This window comes from Megalops cyprinoides, chromosome 15 (genome assembly GCF_013368585.1).
Source record: "Megalops cyprinoides isolate fMegCyp1 chromosome 15, fMegCyp1.pri, whole genome shotgun sequence".
Taxonomy (NCBI): Eukaryota; Metazoa; Chordata; class Actinopteri; order Elopiformes; family Megalopidae; genus Megalops; species Megalops cyprinoides.
In genome coordinates this window covers 7486816-7512855 of record NC_050597.1, presented here as the reverse complement: position 1 = coordinate 7512855, position 26040 = coordinate 7486816, and the positions used below count along the sequence as shown (strand labels likewise).

Genomic DNA, 26040 nt, shown 5'->3' with positions numbered 1-26040 from the left:
ATGATGTTGTGTCGGATAATAGAGGTCATACCATTAATGACAGCATTATTACTCTTTGCTGACACAACTATCATAAGCAGGCCAGGGTTCCACAGGTGGTGACGGAGCTGTGAACTTGAGGCTGTGAAGGGCAGACAGCAGGGTCTTAAGAATTCAAGCAGCTTAGTTTCACACGTATTAGGCCCAGCGGACCCTCCTCCACAGTCCTAGCCCTTGTGTAACTTGCGGAGCAGCAAGGCGGTCATCGTTCTCAGCCGGCCGTTTCTGAGGATGAGGTTGGCGGAGGTGTTCGCGCAGTAGAGGCAGGGGATCGCTCCGTACCAGTCCTGCAGCTGGGAGGTGACGTCGGCCACCTCCAGCAGCATGGAGATGGCACACAGCATGATGAGCAGGGAGTAGAGCAGCAGCTGGTGGAACAGCAGCCGCGCCGCCCTCTGCTCCCGGTCCAGGCGGGGGCTGGCGATCCCGCAGGAATCCCCTCGCAGCCTCTGCATGTGCCTCCGCAGGTGCAGCAGGACGCTGACGCTGGAGAACACCATGACCGTGAAGGGCGCCGCCACCAGCAGGCCCATCCAAAAGGCCATGTAGATGACAAAGTAGCTTCCGCTGGGGTTGTAGAAGAGGTGGCGGCCGGGGGCGTCCGCGGTGCTGTTGCCGCTGCAGTGGTTGTACTTGATGTAGGGGGCTGACATTGAGAAGCAGAGCAGCAGGCACCCGGCGACCAGCCACGGCGTCGCGCCGAGGAACCTCTGCCTGGCGCGAGCCAGCAGAGCGCTCCTCACCGGCACTATCCCCGCCCGGTACAGCAGGAACAGCAGCGACATTACGCAGATGGAGGAGAGGACGAAGGAAAAGACCATGTAGGTGCTGGCTGCGAATGCCGCGGGGTTTCTGCACGGGGCCGTCATGCAGAAGAAGAAGAAGAGCGCGGCGACGCAGGTGCAGGCGTGCAGAGCGGAGACCGCGCCGACCGCCAGGTTAATGGCGCGAGTCACCCCCTCCCGGCCCTCTCTGCTTCTGGACAAAATCAAGCAAAGGACGATGTGGAGGTTTCCAAAAAAGCCAGCCGCGGCAAACGCCGCAGTGACTCCTAAAGCAGCAGCCCTGCTGACCATGATGCAAATGGAAGAGCGATTAATGAAGTGTGGAAGGTCAGAGCGGCACAGGAACATCAAAAGGAGGATCAGTCAGAGGGGGAATAGTCCCGTGCTCATGTTTTGCAGTTTTATGTCATGAAACATTTTCAAATGAAGTGTTAGCCTGCTCACTGCTTGTGAAATGAGGCATAACGAGTGGCAGTGTTTATTTTGCCCCTGAATATGTGCAAAATATTGATGTGTTCATTGTTTACTGTGGAAGATGACACAGCATGCAAATTGGAGTATGTAGTCAAATGCACACCTGTAGAAATATAAGCAGTGTGTTAAGCAAATAAGTAATGCTAATTGTTCAGAAAGTTAGCCAAACTCTCTATGGTAGACTTCCAGGCACAAATGACCAGTCTGTGCTGGTACATGTTTGCTCTCCTGAAGACAGTAAACATATCATATTATTCAAACATAATATTTCAAATGTAGTTATGATGAGAATGTTAAACATAAGAATATTATTCATAATATGAAGGTGCCGTCATAACTTTTTATAAACAAATTAAACCAGAAATAGGCTATTCATCATATTTAGAGAAAGGGCAATGTATGGCATTCTATGTGTTCTTGGATTCTTTGTTGAATTAAGTCATTTTGATTTACATCATAAGGCTCTTAGTTTCAGATTCCTCCCAAATGCATGACTCACATGAGCAACAACTGCATCCATAAAATATGTTTTTGTTTACAGAGCTGCTGTGACTTCCCTCTGGAAAAAAAAATACAAAAACTGAACAAACAGCATCCCAAAATTTATACAATATACAGGTAGACATGTGAAGATCTGAGGTTTTACCTTGCTTTGGAGATTCCATATATCAGAAAAGCAGCTGAAAGAAATTTTTAAAAACCTGGTTATACTTTTCAGACAGACTTGTGTGACTGTGAAAATAAACAGTTCTTATCTGTACTTAGAGGGATTAAAAATGTAACAAACAATTTTGGATTCAGTGTTTACCCAGAAGAATTTATTCTCAAACAGGAGAGGATAAAATAGTTGGTCTGGTTCAAGGATCAATTCTTGAGCCACAATCTTGAACACTTCTGTAGCATAAAGGTATATACCTTGAACTGTACCTTTTGTAACATAACTTGTGTCCATGTTTGCCAAATTTCAGGAAGGTACAGAGGCATTTGTAGTTGGGACACTGTTGAATTGAACTGGTTCCCAACATTTATCTTTGGTTATGTGGAACTGCCACGTAACCTACTGTAGCAGTGTGATGCTTGCCTAGCCCCAGGGACCAGAGCACAGTCAGAGTACAGAGCAGTGCTGGGGCTATGGGTCATCATTCGTGAGGGTGTTGGCAGGCCCACCTTTCATAAAATAATTACCCATTTATGTTCTGCCAGCAAAGTGCTGCTTAAAATTACAGCAGGTGATGCTGAGTGGTATATTTGCCTGAAATTCAATGCAGAGACTGTCATTTATAACTGGGAGATCAGGCGATGTAGGTATGTAGGTAACCAATGTGAAACTCAGATTTCTCACCTCATTTTGAGATGCTGGGGCAATATCAAGTGCAAACAGCACCAGTTAAAGAGTATTAAAATGCTGCATTCAGTGATAGTGTTAATGTTTCATTGATGTCTGTGTGGACATATTTGTAAAATGTACAAAACGGATACATCCTTGAAACTGTTTACAAATGAGCAATGATTTCCAGGTCAAAGGTTAATTCTGGTGCAAACAAACACAAGTTTTTTAGAGGTGCATCTTGAGCCAAACACCATATATGGGATTTTCAAAGGGGAAAACAGGGAAACATCATGCAAATTGAGAATAAGATGAGACGCACACCTGTAAAAATGTAAACTGATACAGCTGAGGCTTCTAGGCCAAGTAATCATGCCAAATCAAAACTCGGCTCCAACTGGAACATAATACAACAAGCACTGACTGGACTGAATGAGCCAAAACAGAACACAGACACATAGGATGCGCTTTGTCCATTTCCTCTGGACGTGATAATGTAGACCTGTTTTTTATTTTTTTATTTTCAGACTTGTTTTTATGCTTTTCCCTGTCATGCAATCAGACGTTCATTAGGCTTGTCTCCCTGCAGTGACCGAGAGAACTGCAATCCTGCAACATGCTTACATGCAAACAACAGCTAGCTCACACACTACTACAAGTCCCACAGTGCACCCTGCTGAAGTGGGCACCAATCTGAGGATAAGCACTACTCCGCTTATATCTGTGCAGCTTGTTAGGTACCTGAGAGCAGTAAGAGGAGGAAACCCCACTAGCCAACTAGCCACCCCTACTCTGATGGTACAAACCTAATTTGTTCCGGCGCAGTGGGCACCCGGTAATTGTTGGCTGATGACGTAGCTAGGATCGAAACTGGACTGTAGGTCTCAGCCTGCACACGAGACATTATCTTCATACTTTTAAGACAAACACCCCCCAAACCAGTGCCAATTTAGTACCAAACAGCCACAATACTCCAAGCCAATGCACAAAATGGATCATTTGCTCTAAGGTGGTTTAATACACTTTAAGTTGACACATTTTCCCATTTTTATGTTTTGAAGTTTAACCATCTGTGCTGCTGCCAAATTGGATTTCTGTCTAATACTAAATGAACGTGTTGATTTTATGTCTAAAAGCCACACGATATCTCAAAGTGGCCATTGAGCATAATGTGCTTTTTTCAGGAGTATCTCCTGTAGGAAATATTTGCACATTATATATCTCACTCAGTGTGTGCAGTCCAAACTCGCCAAACAGTCAACACTTACCAAAGAGACATGCCAGCCGGGCTGAGGTCATTGCAGCTAACAAATCAGTACTGGCAAATACTTACCCTTATATGACTGGGTAGCATTTGCTTAAAGTAAAGCTTTTGATATTATCGAGAGGCTAATGCCTGTACTTTCATCAAACTAGGCTATGATTTCCCGTAATCTACACAAATGAAACAAAAAACAAAACAATAAACCACCAGAAACAAACAGGGAATACCATATTTAATATGGGTAGGTTGTGCTGGTTGACAGGTATGAATATGAGAAAAATAGAAAATTATTTCCTGACCCCTACATAGGTGTGGAAGCTCTCCTGGAAAATGTTGTGTAAACCATAATGACACGTAGGTTTATCAAGTAATGAACTTAAAGTTAAAACCTAATAAAGTTGTAGCGTGTTTCCTCCTGAACTGTTCCGTTCCAGTTCAATAAGTCACTTTGGATAAGAGACTTTGCTAAGCAACTGAATGTAATGTAACTGTAACACTAGGAGAAACAGGAAGATCCTACAGGGTGCAATGTTAATAAGACTGCACCTCCTCTCTGACTGTAAACGTGTATGAAATAAAATGACAAAAAGAGCACTCTAACAACAGCATTAACTATATTCCATGAGAATTTTAACCATCGTTTCACCTCTCTAAAGGAAATGTTCCCATACGTGCAGTAATATCACAATAAGAGGGGGCATTAGCGTGTTTGATCAGTACCGTGTGCTCTGACAAAGCTGTCACCACCCATGCTGAAGAGCTCCTTCAGGCACAATCATCGTATTACTGCTGCTCCATTAAACAGAAAATAATTTAGGTGCCTCGAAGCAGAGGACCTTAGATGGATTTCATTAAAACAAACCAAGAAGAAGAAATCATTTCTCCCAAGCGCTGCAATACCTGCTTTAACTGTGGCCTGATTATACAGCAGCGCTCCTGGGTCTGCAGTCAGTGCCTTCACGGTTATATCCATCTTGCCAATCTCAGTGCAGCCAGTCATTTTCAATCAATGCAGAGCAAAAAAGCAGAGGCAAGGTGTTGCATATAAAAGGAATATTAACACTGTTGCCATCTCTCCCATATTTAGTGAGTTGAGGATCTTTCTCAAGGTTTCCCTCTGGCCTGGTAAATCTCTTGCTTTAGGGCTGTTCTCAGAGTCACACTCACCTGATAAACCTAACTTTTTTAAAAAAAAAAACTGCTTTCAGACTGTCTGCTGCTTTTGTCTGTTTGTATGGGTCCACTGATCTGTACAATATCTAGAGGGGCATGTAGTGGACAGATGATTAGGTGAACCATCCTTATATGGTAGAAATTAGTAGAAATGCACTTTCTACAAGCTAAGCTTGTGTGGCACAAACAAGCGTGTGTTAGTAAGGATACTTCTGTTCTGTATGCACTAGATGGTCTACTCAAGGGTGCGTTTTATTAAAACCCATTTTCCATTTGTCTGCCACTGGTAAACATTTCAATATTCTTTCTTGATTTTTTCATTTGTTCTTTTTAAAATTAGCACAGCATAATATCCTAGCATACTGTGAAAATGTCTTCACTGCCATGGAGAGTCTTCCTTACTGTTTTTATTTGTTTTGAGTGTGTATAAATGTATTTGTTTTCATTTACAAAGCGTGCAGTAGATAAGCTTTTTTTCAACCATTTCACCTCACTCTGTTAAAGCCTGAGAAAGTGTGCAAAAGCAGGTGTAATTGGATAATTGGTTAATTAGATAACTCGTTAACCAAACCCACCAACTGATAAAAAGTGGATTGTGAGGAAAATGAAATTCAAAGGTAAAACTAAAAAAGGATGATGGTTTTATACAGTTTAGTCCTTGTTTACCCATTTTGCCTGTACCTGCGTGCTTTAGTCTATTTATTAAAATTTTACATTTTCGCAGTCTCCATTCCTACACATGCATGTCCTCATGATTTGGGCCATTGTGTTATGACACCTAAAAATATAGGGCATTTCTGACTGCTTTAAATAACTAGTCTCATTAAATGCACAGCTTTATGTCACTAGTCTTTGACCATGTTAAACCTGCATGTTTTGTATTGTACTGGTTATCTCAGTAAATGTGACCTTCACTCTGAGCCAATGTATAACAATCTTGCCACCAGCATACTGAAAATATTGCTTACTTCATCTTACTGTTGGGGCAGCATGTGCAGAACAATCAGGATATTTTTCACATCTGCACACCTAATGAAGCCTTTTTTGGCAGAATTATTTTCGTGCATCTCTGAAGGGATTCTTAACATTATTCCAATTTGTTTGCCATTGGTTCACTCCAAAACCCCAAAATAATGGACTTCTTGGAAAAACAATTGTTAGGTATTAAAACTGTGTAACACATTCAGCCTTTATCAACATGGCCAGTGGTGAAAAGCTTTTAACAAGCTGATTGAACAGTGTGACCCGTCAAAACCGAACAGCCTCCATGCTGAAGACCCGCTGAAGGATTCTCACTGGCACTGGGAAATGAAGGGAGGAAAATCAACAGGCTTAAAATGAGAGGTTAGCAAGTGATCATTCAAATGTCATCAGTTTCCAAGGTAACCAGACAAACACTGGAAAAAAACCTTCTTGTTAATCTTCAAGCACTGAAGGGTAATCTTCTAGTTCAATGAATATGGTTCCTCAGAAATGACCAGTTGAGGATAGAGCGATAGAGCGATAATAGATAGCTTATCTATTCTGCTACACACAGATGTGTTTAATTTGACTGCCATTTTTTAGTACCACAATACAATGAGTAAAAAATACAACACAACTATATTTTATATAAAAAGAAATTGCCAGTATTCATAGTATGTAAGCTTTATCTATCCAAAATCAATTCCTGAATATATTATGGAGATGTAATATCCAAATAATGGAAATGTATCGGAGACAACTCCTGTGAGTGTGTACGAGAGAGATGTATAGAGAAAGATAATTATTAGTCAGAAATATTATAAGTCAGAAAGGCCTTTGTCTTTGTGTAGAGTGACCCTTAAGGTCGTGGTTTGATCCCAGCGGTGTCATCAGCGGAAAAGGACCAAGAGCCTAAAGCGGCAGAACTAACTGGCTTAGCTCCGCCAGGGTGGGTGTGTAGGCAGGGTCTCCGTTTCACTCCTCCGTGTCATCAGGCAACTGAGAGCTGATCACATGACGCTGGTGGAGCGCCTCCTATCCCTCGGTTAGCGCTCGCTTCACTGTGGAGCACCGTGGGACTTGTAGTCTGAAAGCTAGCCGTTGGATGCGGGTGAGTAGAGGATTGCATGTGTTGTGCTTCAGTGCTCCTGCATGGCTGCAGAGGTTTGACATGGTGCAATGAATGCAGGGTTGAAAAAGAGGGAAAGAGGGAAAGGCATGGCCAAAAGCATAGTAGTCCCTATTACATGATTACAAAGCCCTGCAATGTCAGGGGTGAGGCCCAGAAAAAAAGCCCCTCACTCTGAGGGGGTTTGGGAGGCTCAGGGCCACACCATCCAAATCACAGTTAGAGTCAACAAACTGCAAGACAAAAAATGACATTAACTACCGGAGCACGCAGCAAGCACAAAGCAAAATGCTATGAGTGCTATGTTAAATGAGAATACAGTGTGGTAGACTATCTGACCGCTATGAGATTTTTTAAATGGAATAATACTGAGAAAGGAAAGGCTCGGTGAGCACAGCCAAACCACAGGGACCTGCTGACGCAGGCAGACTCTCACTGCCAGCTCAGTGATGCGTTCCCTCAGCAAATGTGCCACGTGTACAGACACGAAGGGCTCCCAAGTGGCACAGTCAGCTGAGGCGCTGGTCAGCACAGGCTGAGTCCTACAGCTAAAGATGTCGGTTTCAAGCTGGCCTGTGTCATTGGCCAGCAATGAATGGGAGTCCACAGTGGCACAACAGGAGGTCGGGTGGGTTAACTTACTGTAGCTAGGGTACCCTTGTCCCACTGCTCTCATTAGCGCCCTCTATTGGGTATTCAGGTGCCAGTGAGTCACTTGAATCATGTCAGTGGAGTGTGTGTGTTTTTGTGAATGCATGTGTATGTGTGTATGCGTAGGAGTGTGCTAGTCTGTGTCTGTATAGTTAATATATAGTATACATTGTCCTATGCTATTAATAGAGTTTTTTCCTTATGATGGTGGGTTTATTTTAGTTAAAAATAAAAAAAAAAAAAATTAAAGTTAAAAAAGGCACCAACAGCATCTACTCCTACTGTAGTGTGTGGTTGAAAAACCTCTGAGTTATATTAGGAAAGTCATATTTAATAAAAGTGCATTTCACTGTAATCCTTTTATTGAAATGTAAATGTCTGTATGATAAAATATTTCCATGGGCCATTTCCAGGCTGAAGAGTAATTGAAAGTGCCACTGTCACATAATGGCTCAACAGTAAGAGATGAAAACACCCTCCAGAGATCTCACACCCTATGAATTATTATCTTCACACCTCAAAAATGTGTGCCATTAAATTAACCATCAATTTTTCATCACCTAGTGTTGAGACTTGCACTCAATCCAGCATCAATTTTATATTGCCCGGCATGTGTCTTTAAATATTAATACCCAGGCTTTGCTAGTGTTGTAAATCTATGTGTTTGAGTGGGAGGAGGAGATCCACACAGAATAAATGCTCCATGCGGGTCGTCTGGCTTTAGCAAATTAAATATGGCAAATATCAGCAAATAATGTAAGACTAATTCCCTAAATGGTCTGCCAAGACAGCACACCAGAAAAGGGAAAAAAGCTTGTGTTGCTGTCAAAAAAAAAGGATATAAAATACCACTGAGAAAAATATTTTTGATTTTTATTCTGTGTTGGGGTGGGGGAAAAGTAGACTCATGCCTCCGATGGTTATAAGTATTGTATTGTAGTATTATGTCACTGTGGAAGCAGAGAATACATGGAACAATCTTTGACAATCGCCATGTCCCTACTGGGCAGGATTCTCCAGTGCGCAATACTGCTGCAGGAGGTAAAGCTACCACTCTGACATGAGTTAAAGTGGTTCCCCATGTTGCTGTGAATATTCATGCCAGTCAGACAGAGGCTGAAAGCCGATGTAGGCATGCTCTACAAAAATTCAATCTAGGTTTTCAGAGCTGCTTTATATTTAGCAATGGTTTTACTGAATGATGAAACACTCAACGGACATCTCCACATTGTCCCGTTAACATTCCACAAATGGATATGCATGCAGGACATAATACATGCACCAACTGCACAGGTACGTAGTGAGGCAGCAGTGTGGTGTAGCGGTAAGGAGCAGGGCAGTAGTGTGGTGTAGTGGTAAGGAGCAAGGCAGCAGTGGGGTGTAGGGGTAAGGATCAGGGCAACATAAATCAAATATTCATAACTGAGTCAGTTTTGAGTACTGAGGACTTTTGCACCCCTGAGCAACCTGTATTACCATCATTAATACCCTCCTGTCTGAATGAGTAACGTATAAAAATTGTAGGATGGATAAGACCATCTGCTAAGCAAAAAGGAATCTGCTTAACAAATGTAATGACTCAGCGTCAACATCCTCATTAATTGGATGCCTGTTGCTAACATGACCCATGACTAACTTTTTACTGCCCTTTCTACCTTGTCTATGATCTCAGCCAGCACACAGTCCTTTCGTGTATCTATCCCTGATCTTTGAACCACTGCAACACAACCTGGATGCTGACCTCTGCTTTGTGACATTCTTCTGAATGTCTGAGTGCACAGAGATTTATTTCCTGGGAATAAGAGGAAATATCCCCACTGCTCCAGTTAAGCTTCTTCAGTGGGGATATTTCCTCTTATTCCCAGGTTCATTCAGGGAGAGAGGCGTGTGCTTCAGTCCCAAGGCATGTGGTTTCCATGGAAATGCCTCACATCACCCTGTGAGATAAATTACACAACCGAGGAGGAGCCTCTCCCCAATCAACTGGCTTTATTTAGTCAGAAGAGCTTCATGCACACCCATCCGCTAATAAGTGTCCAAGTTACTCAAGTTTCTCAAGATACACATTGTGCATTAGAGCAATCCAGCCACTGACCATTCAATTACATTTTTAATAGAATCAGCCCCAGGTTTATGTTTCATAATTATTCAAACTCTAGCAGCACTTATGTGCTCATAGAGATGATTATCATCTCTTGATCTGGCAGGAGCCCAGCAACCAGTTATATGCTGTAAACACCAGGTGAAGTAAAGTCATCATTGCATGGCCAACCTAAGATTCTCAGATGAAATGCGGTCAAAGTATCACTGTAATCCACACTGAGCTCTTATGTCACTGTAATCCACACTGAGTTTTTATGTCACCGTAATCCACACTGAGCTCTTACATCACTGTAATCCACACTGAGCTCTTATGTCACTGTAATCCACACTGAGCTCTTACATCACTGTAATCCACACTGAGCTCTTACATCACTATATTCCACACTGAGCTCTTACATCACTGTAATCCACACTGAGCTCTTATATCACTGTAATCCACACTGAGCTCTTACATCACTGTAATCCACACTGAGCTCTTACATCACTGTATTCCACACTGAGCTCTTACATCACTGTAATCCACACTGAGCTCTTACATCACTGTAATCCACACTGAGCTCTTATATCACTGTAATCCACATTGAGCTCTTACATCACTGTAATCCACACTGAGCTCCTAATGAATTAAGATGTTCAGTTGACTTGGTCAACTAGTTCTTAAACAACTAGTCTTTATCACTTAATTCATTACTGAATCAATGAATACCCATCTGTATTACTAATTTGTTGAAGGGACTCAAATGAATAAAAATGATTTAAACACTTTTAATTCATAATAATATCATGTCAGATATTGTGAAATCATGTCAAGTCCAGATCAATGTTCAGTTGAAGACTCAGTGAAGCTAAACTAACTGAGATCTGAGTTGGTACTCAAGTGGTGAATAACACTAATGTGGCCTGTCAGCAGACCAGCCCGGGAAGCCAGAAGGGCATAGGTTCTAGTCCCCAGGAGGTGAGGGGAACTGAGGGGAACTTTTAGTCCAACATACCAAACCAAAGTGAGGTCTATTCACCACTGGAAACCAGGCAAAAATACATGTTAACCCAGAGTGTTTCTACGAACACAATCTGGTTAAGGTTGAGTCACCTATGCTACTGAAAATACCTTCCAGAACTTTCCAAGCACATCCTTACTCTCATCACTGGCTCAGCACGTTAGGTACCTACCCATAATCAGAGTCTGGGATTGCTCACTTGTTTGGTTTCCCTGACTCTTTTCCCCTAGATTAAAACTCTAATTCTGTACATGTAGGTAGCCATTGTTTCTGCTGTGATGCACTTATCTGTGAGCCAAAGACTCTGCGTATGGCTTATACTGTTTCTGTTGCTGGCCCACAGTACAAGCAGGGCCAGGCTTTTGCAGAGATGTTACAAAATATAGAATACATATCAAAAAAGGGACATTTCTAGTGTAAACAACTGCAAAATGTAATTACTGTACACTTCTGTTATCAGTTTTTTCTCCCAATAAATTATTTAGGCATGGCCTGAAGAGATATTTGACAGGAGTGTGAATACTTGACCGTACTGAATTATTCTCATCATAGTTATTGAATTCCTTTCCTGCACGGCTGGGCGAATTTAAATATTTCCTGCTGAATTTTTCAACAGCATAGCCAAGGAGGTTCGAATGCCACTGGCATTACACAGGATCAGTCTCTGCAGGGGCACACTACACAGCACGGCTTACTACTGGTGAACTCAGGTGTGTGCGACCAGGGCTTTGATCATGTTTACACTACACACTGACCTGGGTTTGGCCTGGGATTGGTCCAGTCTCTCTGTGAAGCTCAGAGAGTGTTGTGTAGCAGTGCCATAGAAAGATGATTCATGTACATTTATATTTATTCATTTGGCAGACGCTTTTATCCAACGCGACTCACAAGTGAGGCAGAGTACAAAACAAGCAAAAACCTTAAGGAGTCAATATGAGAAGCACTGCATGACCAGGTTTCAATGGTTGGCCAGACAAGGTACAAGACAGCTGGTTGGGAAAACGAGCGCGTTAAACCATTACGTTACATTTTTTTTTAGTTTAGTAGGAAACCGTTTTGAGACATGAGACAGATTCAGAGTGTTTTCATTTACACACACTTCCTGGACATAAATGTTACAAGAAAAGCACCCCTCCCTTATTCTAGAGGGAGGGGTGCTTTTACTAAGAGTAAGTTCCGCACTGATATAAGGAAATATTATTTTACACAAAGAGTTATCAATACATGGAATAGGTTGCCAGGTCATGTAGTTGAGGCAGAGACCCTTGCTGTGCTCAAGTCTAGACTTGATGCAGTTTTGGATACTCTTTAATTAAGAAATGGCGAGCTTAGTTGGGCCGAATGGCCTGTTCTCGTCATCATATGTTCTTATGTTCTTATGTTCTTACTGCACGCCGAAACTAAGAGGAAAGGTGTGGAAAATAGACGCAGTCATTAATTGTATTGTAATTATTGTGGTGTCCTTGGCTGCGTGTGAACATAAAGCACTCCTCACTAGTATCATTTGCATATGTAAGCAGTGTATTTCTATGGCTCACGGATGTGATACTCTGTGGGTCTGTAGCTGTAGAACTGAATTACAGACCCACAGAGCGGTGTTATGCCGTCTGGGAACGGGGGAGAGGTGTGTGGTGTACATTCTTCTGCTGTCAGGGAAATGTCATTCGGTACGGGATTAAGTTGAAAACTACATTAAAACATTAAGCCTCTGTTTTTCTTGAATGAGAGGATTAAACCACATTTCAAACACAGTTTATTGTGCAACTACGCTCAGATGTTACATGTAATTTTATTCCTGCCAGTTTAACTAGAATTAAACTAGAAATCGATTAGGCAGCAGTAATCAAGAATGACAAGCTACATCATAATCATTTAGTCTCCTTCAGTTTACATTCTTTGGTAGTTCATAAACTAGCTTCAGCAAGAACATCTGGAAATGTTATGTGTTCACACATAAACACACAAACACACACAAACACACCCACAGACTCTAAAACTGGCAAGCATTGCCCTGCGGTATCAGGTGGCATCCTGGAGTGCAGCACAGGTGCACTGGGGGGGCAGCTGGCCTGACACTGCTGGAGGGAGACCATCATTTGGAGCGGTCTCAAGCCACGAAGGCGTGGTCAGCGTAGCCCCTGAATGCCACAGTGGATGAGGCCACACACGACTAAGGCTGCTTACTGCGCCCCGGTATGCCCCCCTAATGTGTATCCATGGTAACGTTTGCCCATGGGCTTACTGAGAGAGAAAAACTGAGGTCAGACTTCGTCAGCAAACATAAACATAAAAACATTTGACAGTAGAAGATAGTAAAGCCTCACCCCCCTGGATCAAGCTGGAATGTCTGTGTCTGTGTTCACAGCAACTCCTAGCATGCACATGCAGCTCTTTACACATACAACCATCAGAGGGATCCACGTCCCCCTGCTAGGGTGATCACCACAGAGCGGAAGCCCCGTCTACATCAATCTTTTATGAGCTGCTGGTGCGAGGTGGCGCCTCTGTGTATCCTCACCTGACAGGTGTGAAAGCAGAGCAGCGCACCTGTCACTCTCACTCTTCCTCAGACTGCAATCAAGCAGCCAGGTGCAAATCTCAAGCGAGACCTGCATACTTTAGGTGAATTTTAAAACAAAAAGTAGGCATCATCCGGCGTTAATCAGCAAATGGGGCGTGCAGTGTGGTGTAGCGGTAAGGAGCAGGGCAGCAGTGTGGTGTAGCGGTAAGGAGCAGGACAGCAGTGTGGTGTAGCGGTAAGGAGCAGGACAGCAGTGTGGTGTAGCGGTAAGGAGCAGCAGTATGATGTAGTGGCAAAGAGCAGCAGTGTGGTGTAGCGGTAAGGAGCAGGGCAGCAGTGTGGTGTAGCGGTAAAGAGCAGCAGTATGATGTAGTGGCAAAGAGCAGCAATGTGGTGTAGCGGTAAGGAGCAGGGCAGCATTGTGGTGTAGCGGTAAGGAGCAGGGCAGCAGTGTGGTGTAGCGGTAAGGAGCAGGGCAGCATTGTGGTGTAGCGGTAAGGAGCCGGGCAGCAGTGTGGTGTAGCGGTAAGGAGCAGAGCTTGTAAACAGACATTAACGCTTAATTCATAGGTGGGCTGCTGTCCCTTTGAACATGGATAAAGAGGATGGATTGCAGTGGCATATGTCCAGGTAGTCCAACAGATGTAAACGTTGCACTTGAAGGTCTGTTCTACATCAGACGTAGCATGAAGCCTATGTGGGGGTCCAGGTATGGGAAACTGGTGGGTGAATTCCATGGGGAGCCTCCAATCAACCAGCCAGGATCCTCAGGCAAGCAGTTACAGTATATTACAACAGCCAATCTTTTTACTAGCAGCACAGATGCATGCACCAATTGTGAGACCCCATGTGGCACATGAGGTCTCTCCCTAGCAACCAGGGTACAGATGATGTCTGCAGTATCGCCGGGGATGTCTGAAGGAAGCGTTTCAAGGGCTTGGAAATTGAGATGGAGGCAAATGGACTTGAGGGGGATCTCAGACAGGAGAAGCAGGCTTGGGCATCTCTGCCCAAATCAGTTTTCACGTTGACTTACTCCTCACTTCAGAAGAAAATGAACCTACTTATCAGTGTGCTCCACTGCCTGATTAGAACCCTGATATTGTCTTAACTCCATCTCATATTACAAGATTTATGTGAAACTCCATGCTGCTGGCAATTGTAGAGAAGCACAAAAGCCTGTCTGCAGTGCTGCTATTTGCACTTGATATTTTCAAGAGGGGTGCTATCCTTTATATATTGTTTTCAAAAGAGTCTGTTGAAATTGATAAAAGATAAAATAATCTGCTACTGCTTCCTTTCTCTCGGTTGACCTGTTTTCTTCCTCTTCACCCTTCTGAGCTGTATTTCCATAAACTTTGACCTTTCAACTCTGAACTTTACTTTTGGTATTCGATTGTTGGCCTGCTGCCGTCTGATGTATCACCCGTGGCTCCGCACTGGTTAAACGCAATTCCTTTAGTGCCCTAGAGGTGGATAATGCCATCTCTGGCATAACTCAGCTTCAAGGACTGTTATATTTGAATTATGAATTATGTTTTTATACTTCCGTCTCCACATACTGTTAAGGGCCTGGGGTCTATGTAGCTATTGCTCAGAACTGGCAAGCTGTTGCACCACTCAGCTTACTGCGTATTCTCATTCTTGATTGATAATTTTTGATTGATGCACAGACACATTTACCCATATACAACAGGCAGTCAGCCCAAAAAAATTTTACACTACCACCCACTTTTGGGAGGTTGCGTCAAACCCACCCCTTCAGGAGAAGGCTGACAGTCAAGCGTGTCTAATTCGCACAGATTGCTAGTATCCATGCGCTGAGTGCGTATGGAGGTGCAGCCCATTACTGCGGTAATTAGTGAAAGCTTTTATAATCTTACAGGTTTACAGGTTTATTTATTGTACGTGTCATTATTTACTGCCTATTTGCATAGCAATTTGTTCCACCAAGGGAAGTAAGTCTTGTTAAACATCTAATTAATAATGAATGCTCATCACATTGTAATGTACACTGTAAAACATACTTTTTGATGAAAATTGTGATATGTTGAAGTTTGATTGCATATTATAATGCACCAGTAAAGCAACAAATATTTTATGAAGGGCTTGCACCGTACATTTTAATAACTAATGCAAGGGCTTCTGTTTTGTTTAATTCATTTTGAATTTCTTTTTGATTCTCAGTGATTTTTCTTTGTCCTCTCACTAATCAATTGTCAGCAAATACAGCAAATAAGTATCATTCAGACATAAAAACATTTGTGCATATGTGTGACATGTTGAGTCAGGTGTCATAAATTGCATAGAAAATGGTACTGACATCATCTTAAAAGACTTGAAAAGACCCTCTGCCTTATTACAAATATAATACATAATGTTTTCCATTCATGCAACATGACATAAAAGGGCCAAAACTACTGAGCGCAATCTTAGCACAGCATGTGACGTATACCTGTGGAGTTTCACAGATGTGACTGACAGATAGCTATTCATTTTCTCTTTTCCTTCTCTCCATTTCTGTCTGTCTCTCTTTTTTTAGTTGGCATCTGTAAACCTCACCTCACTGTAGATGTAACTGTATCTTTTGCAGTCGGTAATTCATTTTATTTCTGTACTAAGGGTGAATATTTTTCTTTGAATGTGTATTAATAGTCCTTTGTGCTCATTTAAATCCATCAAAATTACCAGTAATGACTGATCAGCTCCATCACCTTCATGACAGACAGCAGAGCTGCTGTGTGCATGTGAGGAATGTGTGTGTGTGTGTGTGTGTGTGGGAATACTGTGTGTGTGTGTGTGTGTGTGTGTGTGTGTGTGTGTGTATGTGGGTAACGGCTAGCCATTGGATAACGTGTGATACCTGTGTAATTGGCTGGGCTTAAACCCATGTGACTGCCTGTGGTTTGGTACTGCAGGGTAGCTAGTGGTTCTGCCAAGCCAGAGTTCTGGCGAATTTTTGGGAATTAGTTTTGTTTGTTTTTTTTTGGGGGTGGGGAAAGGGCACCTTCCATATTGTAATGGGGAATGCATTATCTGGCATCAGTCTCAGGAAAGGCTGTGACATCGCAGCCTTGCACAGCTAGCTTTAGCTCAATGCTAAAGACTCACTGGCCACCTTCCCTCTCCTCAGTACGGCACAGATAACACCCTCTGGAAGTTATCTTGGTTTTGTCGACTGTGTTCCATTTCAGTCTTAATGTTCTGATTTTGGCTCTGGAGAGTTCCACAGGGGCAGACAAAGGCATCTCAATAATGACAGATTGTATCAGTAAGGCCAATTTACAATGACCTGTAGCTGTCGCCTTCATGCCATGATTTAACGTGCCAAGACAAATAATTATAGGATATATTTATTGAGCAGAGCTCCTCAACCAGGGAGATTTTTAACTTTAAATTTGTGTGTTCGGTTGAATGATAAGTAAAGAAAGGAAACGTAAAATGATTTATATCTTAAATTAATGGTGTAGATTATTGTTGAAGTTGAATTTTAGCTGAATTTTAGTGGTAGAAGTGGACAGCCTTCTTTGGCAGCTTTGCATTTTCCATATTTATGAACAAATAACTATTATTCTGTGAAGGCTTTTATGCGCCCAGTGTGCTTACTGATACAAAACATTTTATGATTTAACCATATAATTGTTTCCTGGAATTACTGTAGGAATGGATTTTTTTTTTTATTTCAGAGGTAGAGACAGTATTTTTACCAGTATCCTTCCCGGGTCTTTAGATTTTTATAAATTAGTGTTAATAGCATTGCAGAGAGGTTAGGGACCTTTTTACCTAAAAGATGTAGGTATGACCCCGTATGTGGGACACTGCTGTTATTCCCCTGATCAAGTTACTTAATCTGAACTGTCTCAGTAAATGTCCAGCTGGATAAATGGATAACATGTAAAAATGTAAGCTATGTAAATTGCACTGGAAAAGGGTATCTGCCAAACTGCAGTATAATTGCAGTATACTGAATAATGTCTGAATGTTTGTATATTGTCTGGATGATGTGTGTTAAAAGAAGTATTGGGGCAATAACTGAGCTAAATGTTTGGTAGAGCTCAGCACTGCCCTGGTGAGAGGTGAGTTAATGGTATAATTTATTTGTGATGTGTGATGTTTTTATCTTATTCATGTTCAAGAACAATAGAGTTATGTTTTTCAGTCTTTAGATTATGATGAAAAAAAGCTGAGTTCACCAGTCGTGGGTCATTTTGTTGTGCTATTTATCATTTTTATGCTAGGCATGTTGTTTCCAGTAACTTTTATTTATGCTCTGTTTACGGTAGTTCATATGGTGTTTTCCCCTTAATTCCCCTCATTATCATTCAATCTCAAAGAGCATAGTTTAAAACCACTAACTGCCATCAAAATGTTGTGCTAAACACTTTTGGATGCTTCGGATCTTGCTGATGAAGGCATTCGTTTCAGGGTTTTGAGTCAGTTTGCACTTGCTGGCAGTTTTAATGTGCTCTCCTCTGAGGGACTGTTTTAGATATCTCCATACTGTGGGGACATTTTAACAGCATCTTTATGTATGTCTAAAGTTTGTTTTTATGTGCTCATTTATGTGGCTTTTTTTGTCATAATCTCTGAGTGGAGACTTATTGATTTCCCATGCAAATAGGATGACTGCAGTCTGAAGAATCATCTATACCCTGAGCGTCTACGCTTCCATTAATCATAACCCAAAACTGGTCTTACAGTCTTTATAAAACCATCAACTCAAAACTCATTTAGGGAGGGAATCAATCAAGACGCTCCTGTAACAGATTATTCAGCTCAGGTCTTCATTTCCCCAGATGAAAAACTGAACCATTTCAACCTTTTCATCTGCAATGCAAACACAGCTGCCACATATCCACCAAATCCTAAGTCTCTTCCTAATGTTATCTATGACTTCCACACCTATAACAATGTATAAATTTACTGAAAAAATCCACTGTAACCTGAAAACAGAATAATGTATCAAGAGTGTATGAACATACACATACACATTCCACAGTACTGTGGTACCACACCAGACACGTTACACATGCTTGGGTACCGTCTCTCAGAAACAAATCAACCAATCCCTCACCTGCACTGCACTATTGTCTTCATATTAGTATGGTATTATAGTAATAATGATCATACCAATCACTGTCATCTTATTAGCGTGATATATAGTACTGTATTATCTAAATACTTGGTTAGGTTCCTGTCATTCTTAAGAGCTGTATGATGTGTGAACGTGTGTCCGTTTGTCTTGCCCAGTGCTACACAGTGCCAGAGCCAGTGTTATAATGCAGCATGGTTTAGTACAGTGCAGAGAGGGAGGGGGGTAAGCGACAGAACAGGTGCAGTTAGACGATAGATGGGGTGCCAGAGACAAACTGTGCCAGCTTCCACTGAGGGGAAAAATGGAGGAACATCAGTGTGACTTGATCCTGCATGTAGCTGAATGTATTCTTTGGGTCACCAGAAGCACAGCCATGTATTATATGTTAATATTAATATAACATATAATACAATTATATGATATAATTATAATATATATATATTTTTCTTTCATAGAACATTTTTATTCCATTGTCCCATCTCTTTTTTTTTAATTTCAGAAAGATTATCATCAAATGTTCTATTACTCTAAGCTCTCTTATTAAAATCAGAGAGTATTGATGAGATGGGGATTGGGCAAGGTTTTTAGTGCTGAAATCTGTACTGCAGACCGAGAGACGTGCATAAAACTGTGCATAAAATGTACGTGAAACTATGCAGTCCTTCCCCTGCCTCTAAAAATAAGCAGTGCACAAAACAATTCCCCAGACTTTCTACGAACTGCAAGCACAGCACTGTGTGTTTCGTACAGCGATATGACTAGGAATTATGAATGACATCAGCAGGGCGCGGCTTTCAGCACAGCACTATGTGGAGAGCTAGCTCAGCCACTGAAGCTACGCCAACCCCAATCCTGAGAGTCTGCAGAAACATGATAGCCCTTTCCTTTATCTATGAACCTGTCAGGTAAAGTTATCGCCACTTGTCTCATCTGTTACGATCAGTTGCACGAGTCACTTTTATTTACACCAGATAAATCACTTGCTCTCCACTCTCTGCCTACTTGAGACCATTCTTTGTGATGAAGAACCTTATCTTTAAAATATATACTATTTTCCTATCCAGGTGGCAGTTGTGCATTGTGTGTCTGATGTGCAGAGTGTCTGGTAACATGAATTCTGCACAAACCTGTAAGCCAGCATGATCTTATGTCTCTCCTTCCCCAGCCACCCAGCACCGGAGCAGCACAGCAGTGAGACGAAGCAGAGCAACAATCAAATGCCCAGAGTTCATGGCACGGTATGCTCCCCCTTCTTTTCCTCTCCCCCAAGACTCTGGATTCATCACAGTTAATCTGAATCAAAGGTGCAGTGAGCAGAAATGCCCGTGGGATGCATTTCCCTGGGAATATCAGAGAGTTGTCAGAGTCCAGCACTGGTCTAAAATCGTCTTTTTTTTCTCTGTGCAACGCAGAGAGAGATGCTGTATGGTGATGTCACGCGGTATTATCGCAACTCACTTTTGAAGTTTGTAATGAAAGAAAGACCCCAGCAATGTGTGCACAGATTGTCTTTTTTTACTGTCTGTTCTGTTGTTCTCATGTTTTCGATGGTGTCCATTATAAGGCTCGCGCTGGCAGTTTTTCTCCTCCCCTGCCTCTCTCTGCATGCTCCACAGCTGGAATGATTGTTTTAAGGTAGCCGTCTATGACAGTTATAAAGGGCCTCTGCTTCATTCTCCCAGACTGGAGGGGCAGATAGTTGCGGATGGCAGCTAACATTAACCTTTTCAATGCAAATTATAACGGGCTTCATCACTGTGTCTCCAGTTAAGGCACAGAAAGGTCAGGTCTGTCAGAACCCCACAAATAAACCTCTAATCTGACAGCCAATCCGCTGTTGGACCATCTTTTTCTGAAATTACTGTAGGTTCAACTGATGTGGGCTGGTGTGGAACCCTTTTGTTGGATAAAATTATCCCTGTGTCTTAACTGCAGTCAGTTTGTACGTCTAGGTTTCCCAGGGCAGCCTGGAGAGGTCGCTGGGGGGACTTAATGAATCTGTCACAGCTAAAGAGCTGCCATGCAAGAAGAGATCATGGCCCATTCCTATTGATGTAGCAATCTCATTACATGATTCTGCTGACATCAGAGGAGGCCAGAAAGTCTGGACGGTATTTTATCTGCCAGATGAAAGCACTTCAGCTGAAGAACTTAAAAATCAGCGAGCGCATTTTCAGACCTATCGACTTTTTGTGGAGAGAGCACCCATTCCTTTCCCTCTGAGCTGACATAAAGGACATTTTAAGAGCAGGTACAAATGCCAGCCTGTGAAATTAATCTCACCGCAGCCTGTGCCCACAGACTTAGAGCTGATGCTTTCTGAAGCTGTATCATCCTGGTGTTCCTGGCGGAACAAGCTGTTTTAGGGATGGTGCTGGAGTGAAAAGGAGCCAGATAAAAGCTTTTGGGATCTGTGTCCTGCCGAGATAACTGCTCCTGCACCACGTGTGTCCAGGTTGTGCCACTGACTTTGACTGACTGATGCCTGGATGCATTTTCCTTTAACTTTGACAAAGCTAAATGTAAATGCAAGCACGCCATTTATTTTGGTGGAGTAGTCAGATTTCACTTTTTTCTTACCCCCCTTTTTACTCAGCTCCTTTATTGGTAATTGTAACACTTTAGGCTTGTCTCACCATGACAGCATCTGCATTCACGCGAGAGTGAACGTAATCCTCAAATGCACACTCCCACCAACACGGCTATTTTCCACACTGTCCCACCAGGGTATCTGGAGATTGGTTAGACAGGGTATACTTGCTGACTAACCCACCCCAACCAGCAGAAAGAAGGCAATTTTTTTCTACCACTGTAAGCTCCTAAACTTTTCAGCAGATGATCCAGCTGTTTTCGGACCCAAGCCATAGGGCTCACCTTGTGATCAAGACAAGAACCTTCCTAACTGAGCCACTTAGAAGCCAGCATTCACTGCTTAAAAAAAACAGCTGAACACATTATAAACAAGTTTTTTGTGAGTTGTTGGTTTGTTATATAGATGTAAATCCTGATTGATTACATATGCTAATCAACATATATGATAACGAAAAACTGTTATGCAATAACCAATAACAATAGATATCCTCACAGTTATATGCCATGGGTTCCCTGTGCGTCCTCATACTGCATACAAATGTACATGGAGTCTAATATACATACTCCATACAAGTGTACATACATACATACAGAATACATACAGAACATACTGAAATATCCCCACCATACATTGCCTCAGTGGTGACATCCTCATTACAGCAATCAGCAAGTCAGATATCATGGCCTGTTTATACTGTGTCTGCTTCACATCACTGAGTTTAACTGGGGTGAGTGGGTAACAGAGTTTTATCTCCTCCTGGTGGAAAAATAAGGAGTAGCATCTTGCTCCATCAATGCAACAGTTTTGAATAGCGCACACAGAGCAGCATATCCTGTTTAAAGAGAAATCCTGTTTAAAGAGAAATGCATTAAAATTACATCTTATTAACAGTGCCATGAGACCAGATTCGGTTATTCTGAAGGTTTGCCTCTCAATGGATTGAGCTTGTATATTTCCCTCTTATTGATAAAATGTTACTTTTCAATTCGCAGAGGTAGTTGATGTTATCGATGCAGCGCTCCACTTAAAAAAAAACCAGTGGGGTGAGGAGTTTTATCTTGGTGCCTAGAAATATAATCAAGTTAACATCAAATTAATAGTAATATATAGACTACACATACAGTATATCTTCAAATTGGGTACATATGTCCTGCATTTCAATAGTAAGAATGAACAAAAGCTACTGTAAAAATGAATTAAATTAAATTAAAAAATAATAATGTTCCTTGTAAAAATATTGTTATGTAATATGCATATTACATATTAATAGACTTTTGGATCAGTGTTTGCCCTTCCATGACTGCCTGTCTTTTGCTATTGCTAATGCCATAGTTATTTCCAAGAATTATATTTAAAATATCAGTTATTTATTTAACAGACCGTATACATGGATGCTCTGCATTTTGTGAATAATGAGATTGAAAATCAGTGGCACTGCTTCCACGGTTCATTAAAAGGAGATTGGAGCTTTTCCTTCAAAATGACCCCCGGTCTACCTGAACAATTATAATTTGACGTGCTTACTTCCTGCGGCTTTAGTCATTCTGAGTCATCAGGGAAAAGACAAAAGATGAACCCCAGGTGCAGGTGTTAATTTTATGAGCTCAACACCCATGCACACGGTTGAATGTGATGTACATCTTTGCCCCATCCCAGAGCTTTTATTCTCTCAGACGTGCCTTGCTGTTCTCCAGAGTGCTGCATTTGAAGATTTCTGCTTTTACGCGATAAAGAAACGAGCAAAACTGGCTGCTTTAGAGATGGCGCTGGAGTGAAAAAGGAATCAAAACCTTTTGGCATCTCCGTACTACTGGAATAACTGCTCCTACACGTGCGTCCGGGTCGTGCCGTTGAATTTTATTTACTGACACCTGGATTCTCCCGACATTTGTCTAGAGCCTTGACTAAGTTAGATGTAAATGCAAGTATGACAAGCCATGACTGTGACCACAGGTTGTCACAGTGAATGCTTTCCAGCATGTAGAGTGAACACATTTCTGCACTTGTGGTGGTTCTGGACACTGCTCTGGGCAATAAAACAACAGTATGTACTGGGGGCAGCAGTTTAGCATAGTGGTAAGGAGAAGGGAACATAACCAAAAGGTTGCTGGTTCAGTTCCCCACTGAGGCACTGCTGTTGTACCCTTGGGCAAGATACTTACCCTATAATTGCCTCAGTAAATACCCAGCTGTAAAAATGGATAAACTTGTGGCCTATGTAAGTTGCTCTGGATAAGAACATCTGCTAAATGACATTAATGTAATGGCATGAATCCCAGGGTTCCATGTGCGGATGCATTTTAGGGCCAGTTTCACAAGCATTGATGCAACCCCATGATCAGAGATATAATTCGGACAAAAACATTTGAATTTATACCTGTTAAGTTTTTTTTCCTGCCCCAATTAATGTGTAATTGTAACTCTCTATCACCTAATTATTGCTGTGTTAATTAACTGTCCTGACAAAATTAACAGCTTTTGTGGCAACTAAGGTTTTAGAGACTATTTTTGTATGGAGTGAGGTGAATAATTAATGTGACTTGATGAATTGCTGGACTGGAATTTCTATCCGGCTTGTTGACAAAGCTGTTTTCCCTGAATAAGAAGAGTCATATGTGTTAGCATGGCTGTGGCATTTGCTTGATTGTCTGTTTACCTATGTAGTCACCCCACTGCAGCTATACATTGAACACCAAGATGAAGAAGATCACCTTTTGAAGGCTTCCCTTGTCATACGATAGAGCCAGTTCAGGAAAAGGCTAAGGATCCTGTTGGCTCTCACATGCTCAGTTGGGGCTGACAACCTCTCAAACAGCATCTAGTGTGGGGTCATGAGGGGAAAAAAAACCTTAAGGAAATATCATTGGATGAAACAAGTATTTACAAAGCATCTTCATAAAGACTATTGTGTTAGTGTATGTTTGGACTGGCCAACTAAACATTTTGGCTGAATTTTTTTTTTCAGATTTTATCTTGAAATGGATCATTTCTTCAGAGAATCAAACTCTCTGATAGAACATACATTTATTACGTCTTCATTATTGGCCCACGCTGGGAAGCCGCTAATTTGCTTGTGGTTCCAGTTCCAGATGGACCACTGCTCTTATACCCTTAAGAGCGGTACCTAACCAGGACTGCCTCATTAAATATTCACCTGTGTAAATGGGTGATTAATTAAACAGAATCAAAGCATGCCCCCGGGGAAGGACATCTACATGTAGAAGAACTCCAGAATGAATGATACTGATCACGTGCAGGTATCTCTGTTTGACCAGAACAGCCCTCTCAACTGAATGATTTTTATAATTATAAAAACATAATAGTAAAGTGTTTATTGATCTATTTATTTGGTGGACACTCTCATCCAGAGTGATTTACAAGACTAATTTGGCATAGTGGAACAGACCCATACCACAGGATCAATGGGTGCAACCTGAACGAAAGGTAGGCTACCGAACAGCCGTTATTTCAGCTAAAACACAATACGCCACAAAAGCACATTAATCATTATTTATGTAACTGTAAATGTGCTCGACTTCTTCACTGGGATTCCTCACCACAGAAGAGAGAGAAAAACATACTTTAGGCTGCATAACACTTTTGCCTTTGCGTTTTTGTCGTGTGATCCCGGACTTTGGTTACGCTTGTGCAGTAACCACTAGATTCCTTTCCAGCCCTATCGTTTGTATGAGACGCCCCCCGACTGACCGGTTAATTGTGTCCTAATTTGACCTTTCCCTCGTTTAGAACGACCTTGGGAGTGGACACTAGAGGATTTGGATGGCTTGCATCAGGAGTAATGACCAAAACGATGTAATATGATAGCTCACCGAAGTTGTTGATTCATGAGCTGTAATCAAAATCAGCAAAATGCAGGCTTGATATGACAATATGATATAGTCCAATGCTATTCATATAATATCAGATAATATATGTACCGCTTTATTAGAGGGACAGTTCAATCTGACCACCTAACGAATCATCCACAGCAAAGCACAAGTCAATAGCCTAACACATTTGAAACATTTTTTTTTTACTTTTTTGTGTTTTTCGGACTGGACTGGACTAAATAGTCCAATAATTAGGCTAATATCCAGGTCCAGCAAGTAATGAGAAAAGTAGACGTGACTATGACTTTGTATTGATTTCCAGGATATCGTCTCTTCGCGTTTAGATTAAATCTTGCATCTGGTTCATTACTGGTTTAGCACCTTATTTTATGGGAATGGAAATGTGTTTTTCACCCTCACTGGCAAGGGGTCCGATAAAAAAGAATGTTTCTCATCAAAGAGATGCTGCGGGGAACCGTGGGGGAATCAACTCAAAATCCTAAAAGGGTCTGCAATTTTTAATCCTTTAAAAAACCGCCTCCCCTTCTAACATGGAATATAGGCATAGTTATTTATCTGTAGATATATTACTGTTAATATAATTAACAGTATATACATGCATTTATATAACTGTTTTACAACTCAATGCATTGCAAGTGGCAATATAGTTCTGTTAAAAATATTAATTATCAATATGATGATGATGAAGGTTTAGAATCATTTTAATGACTTATGCGTACAGTCTCTTTCTGGGAGATCTTCCTCACACTGCTTTAAAACTTCAAATACTAACGATCTTCCATTAGTCGAAGGAAGGTGTTTAAGTGGATATTTCGATGTTGAATTTATGGTTGCACGGGGATTATTTTTTCCGTGATATCTTACATCGGTGTGACCGCGGGATTCTCTCTGACTGTTGGAGCTTTCTTATGGTGACTGAGGAACTCCAGTAAAACACGTCCTGTCCTTTCCACCGGCGAATGTCGAACATCTTCTTGAAGCATCCCCGTGCTGGAAACACTGCAATCCCATGTAAAACCTCGGGTGTATGCACTCTTCCTGCAGCCTTTGGCAAGCGATGCTGACAGTGACAGC

At 41.8% G+C, this 26040-nt stretch overlaps 1 protein-coding gene across 1 annotated transcript; it reads right to left on the bottom strand.

Annotated features, from left to right (window-relative positions):
• Positions 1 to 206: 206 nt before the first annotated feature.
• Positions 207 to 1115, bottom strand: LOC118790294 (taste receptor type 2 member 41-like). The gene has a single exon (XM_036547199.1). It carries the CDS (start codon positions 1113 to 1115, stop codon positions 207 to 209), a length of 909 nt encoding a protein of 302 aa, XP_036403092.1.
• Between the last annotated feature and the right edge of the window lie 24925 nt (positions 1116 to 26040).

Bases quoted from the DNA above. Each gene is read 5' to 3' on its own strand.
- LOC118790294 (XM_036547199.1), bottom strand. From the start codon at position 1,115: ATGGTCAGCAGGGCTGCTGCTTTAGGAGTCACTGCGGCGTTTGCCGCG.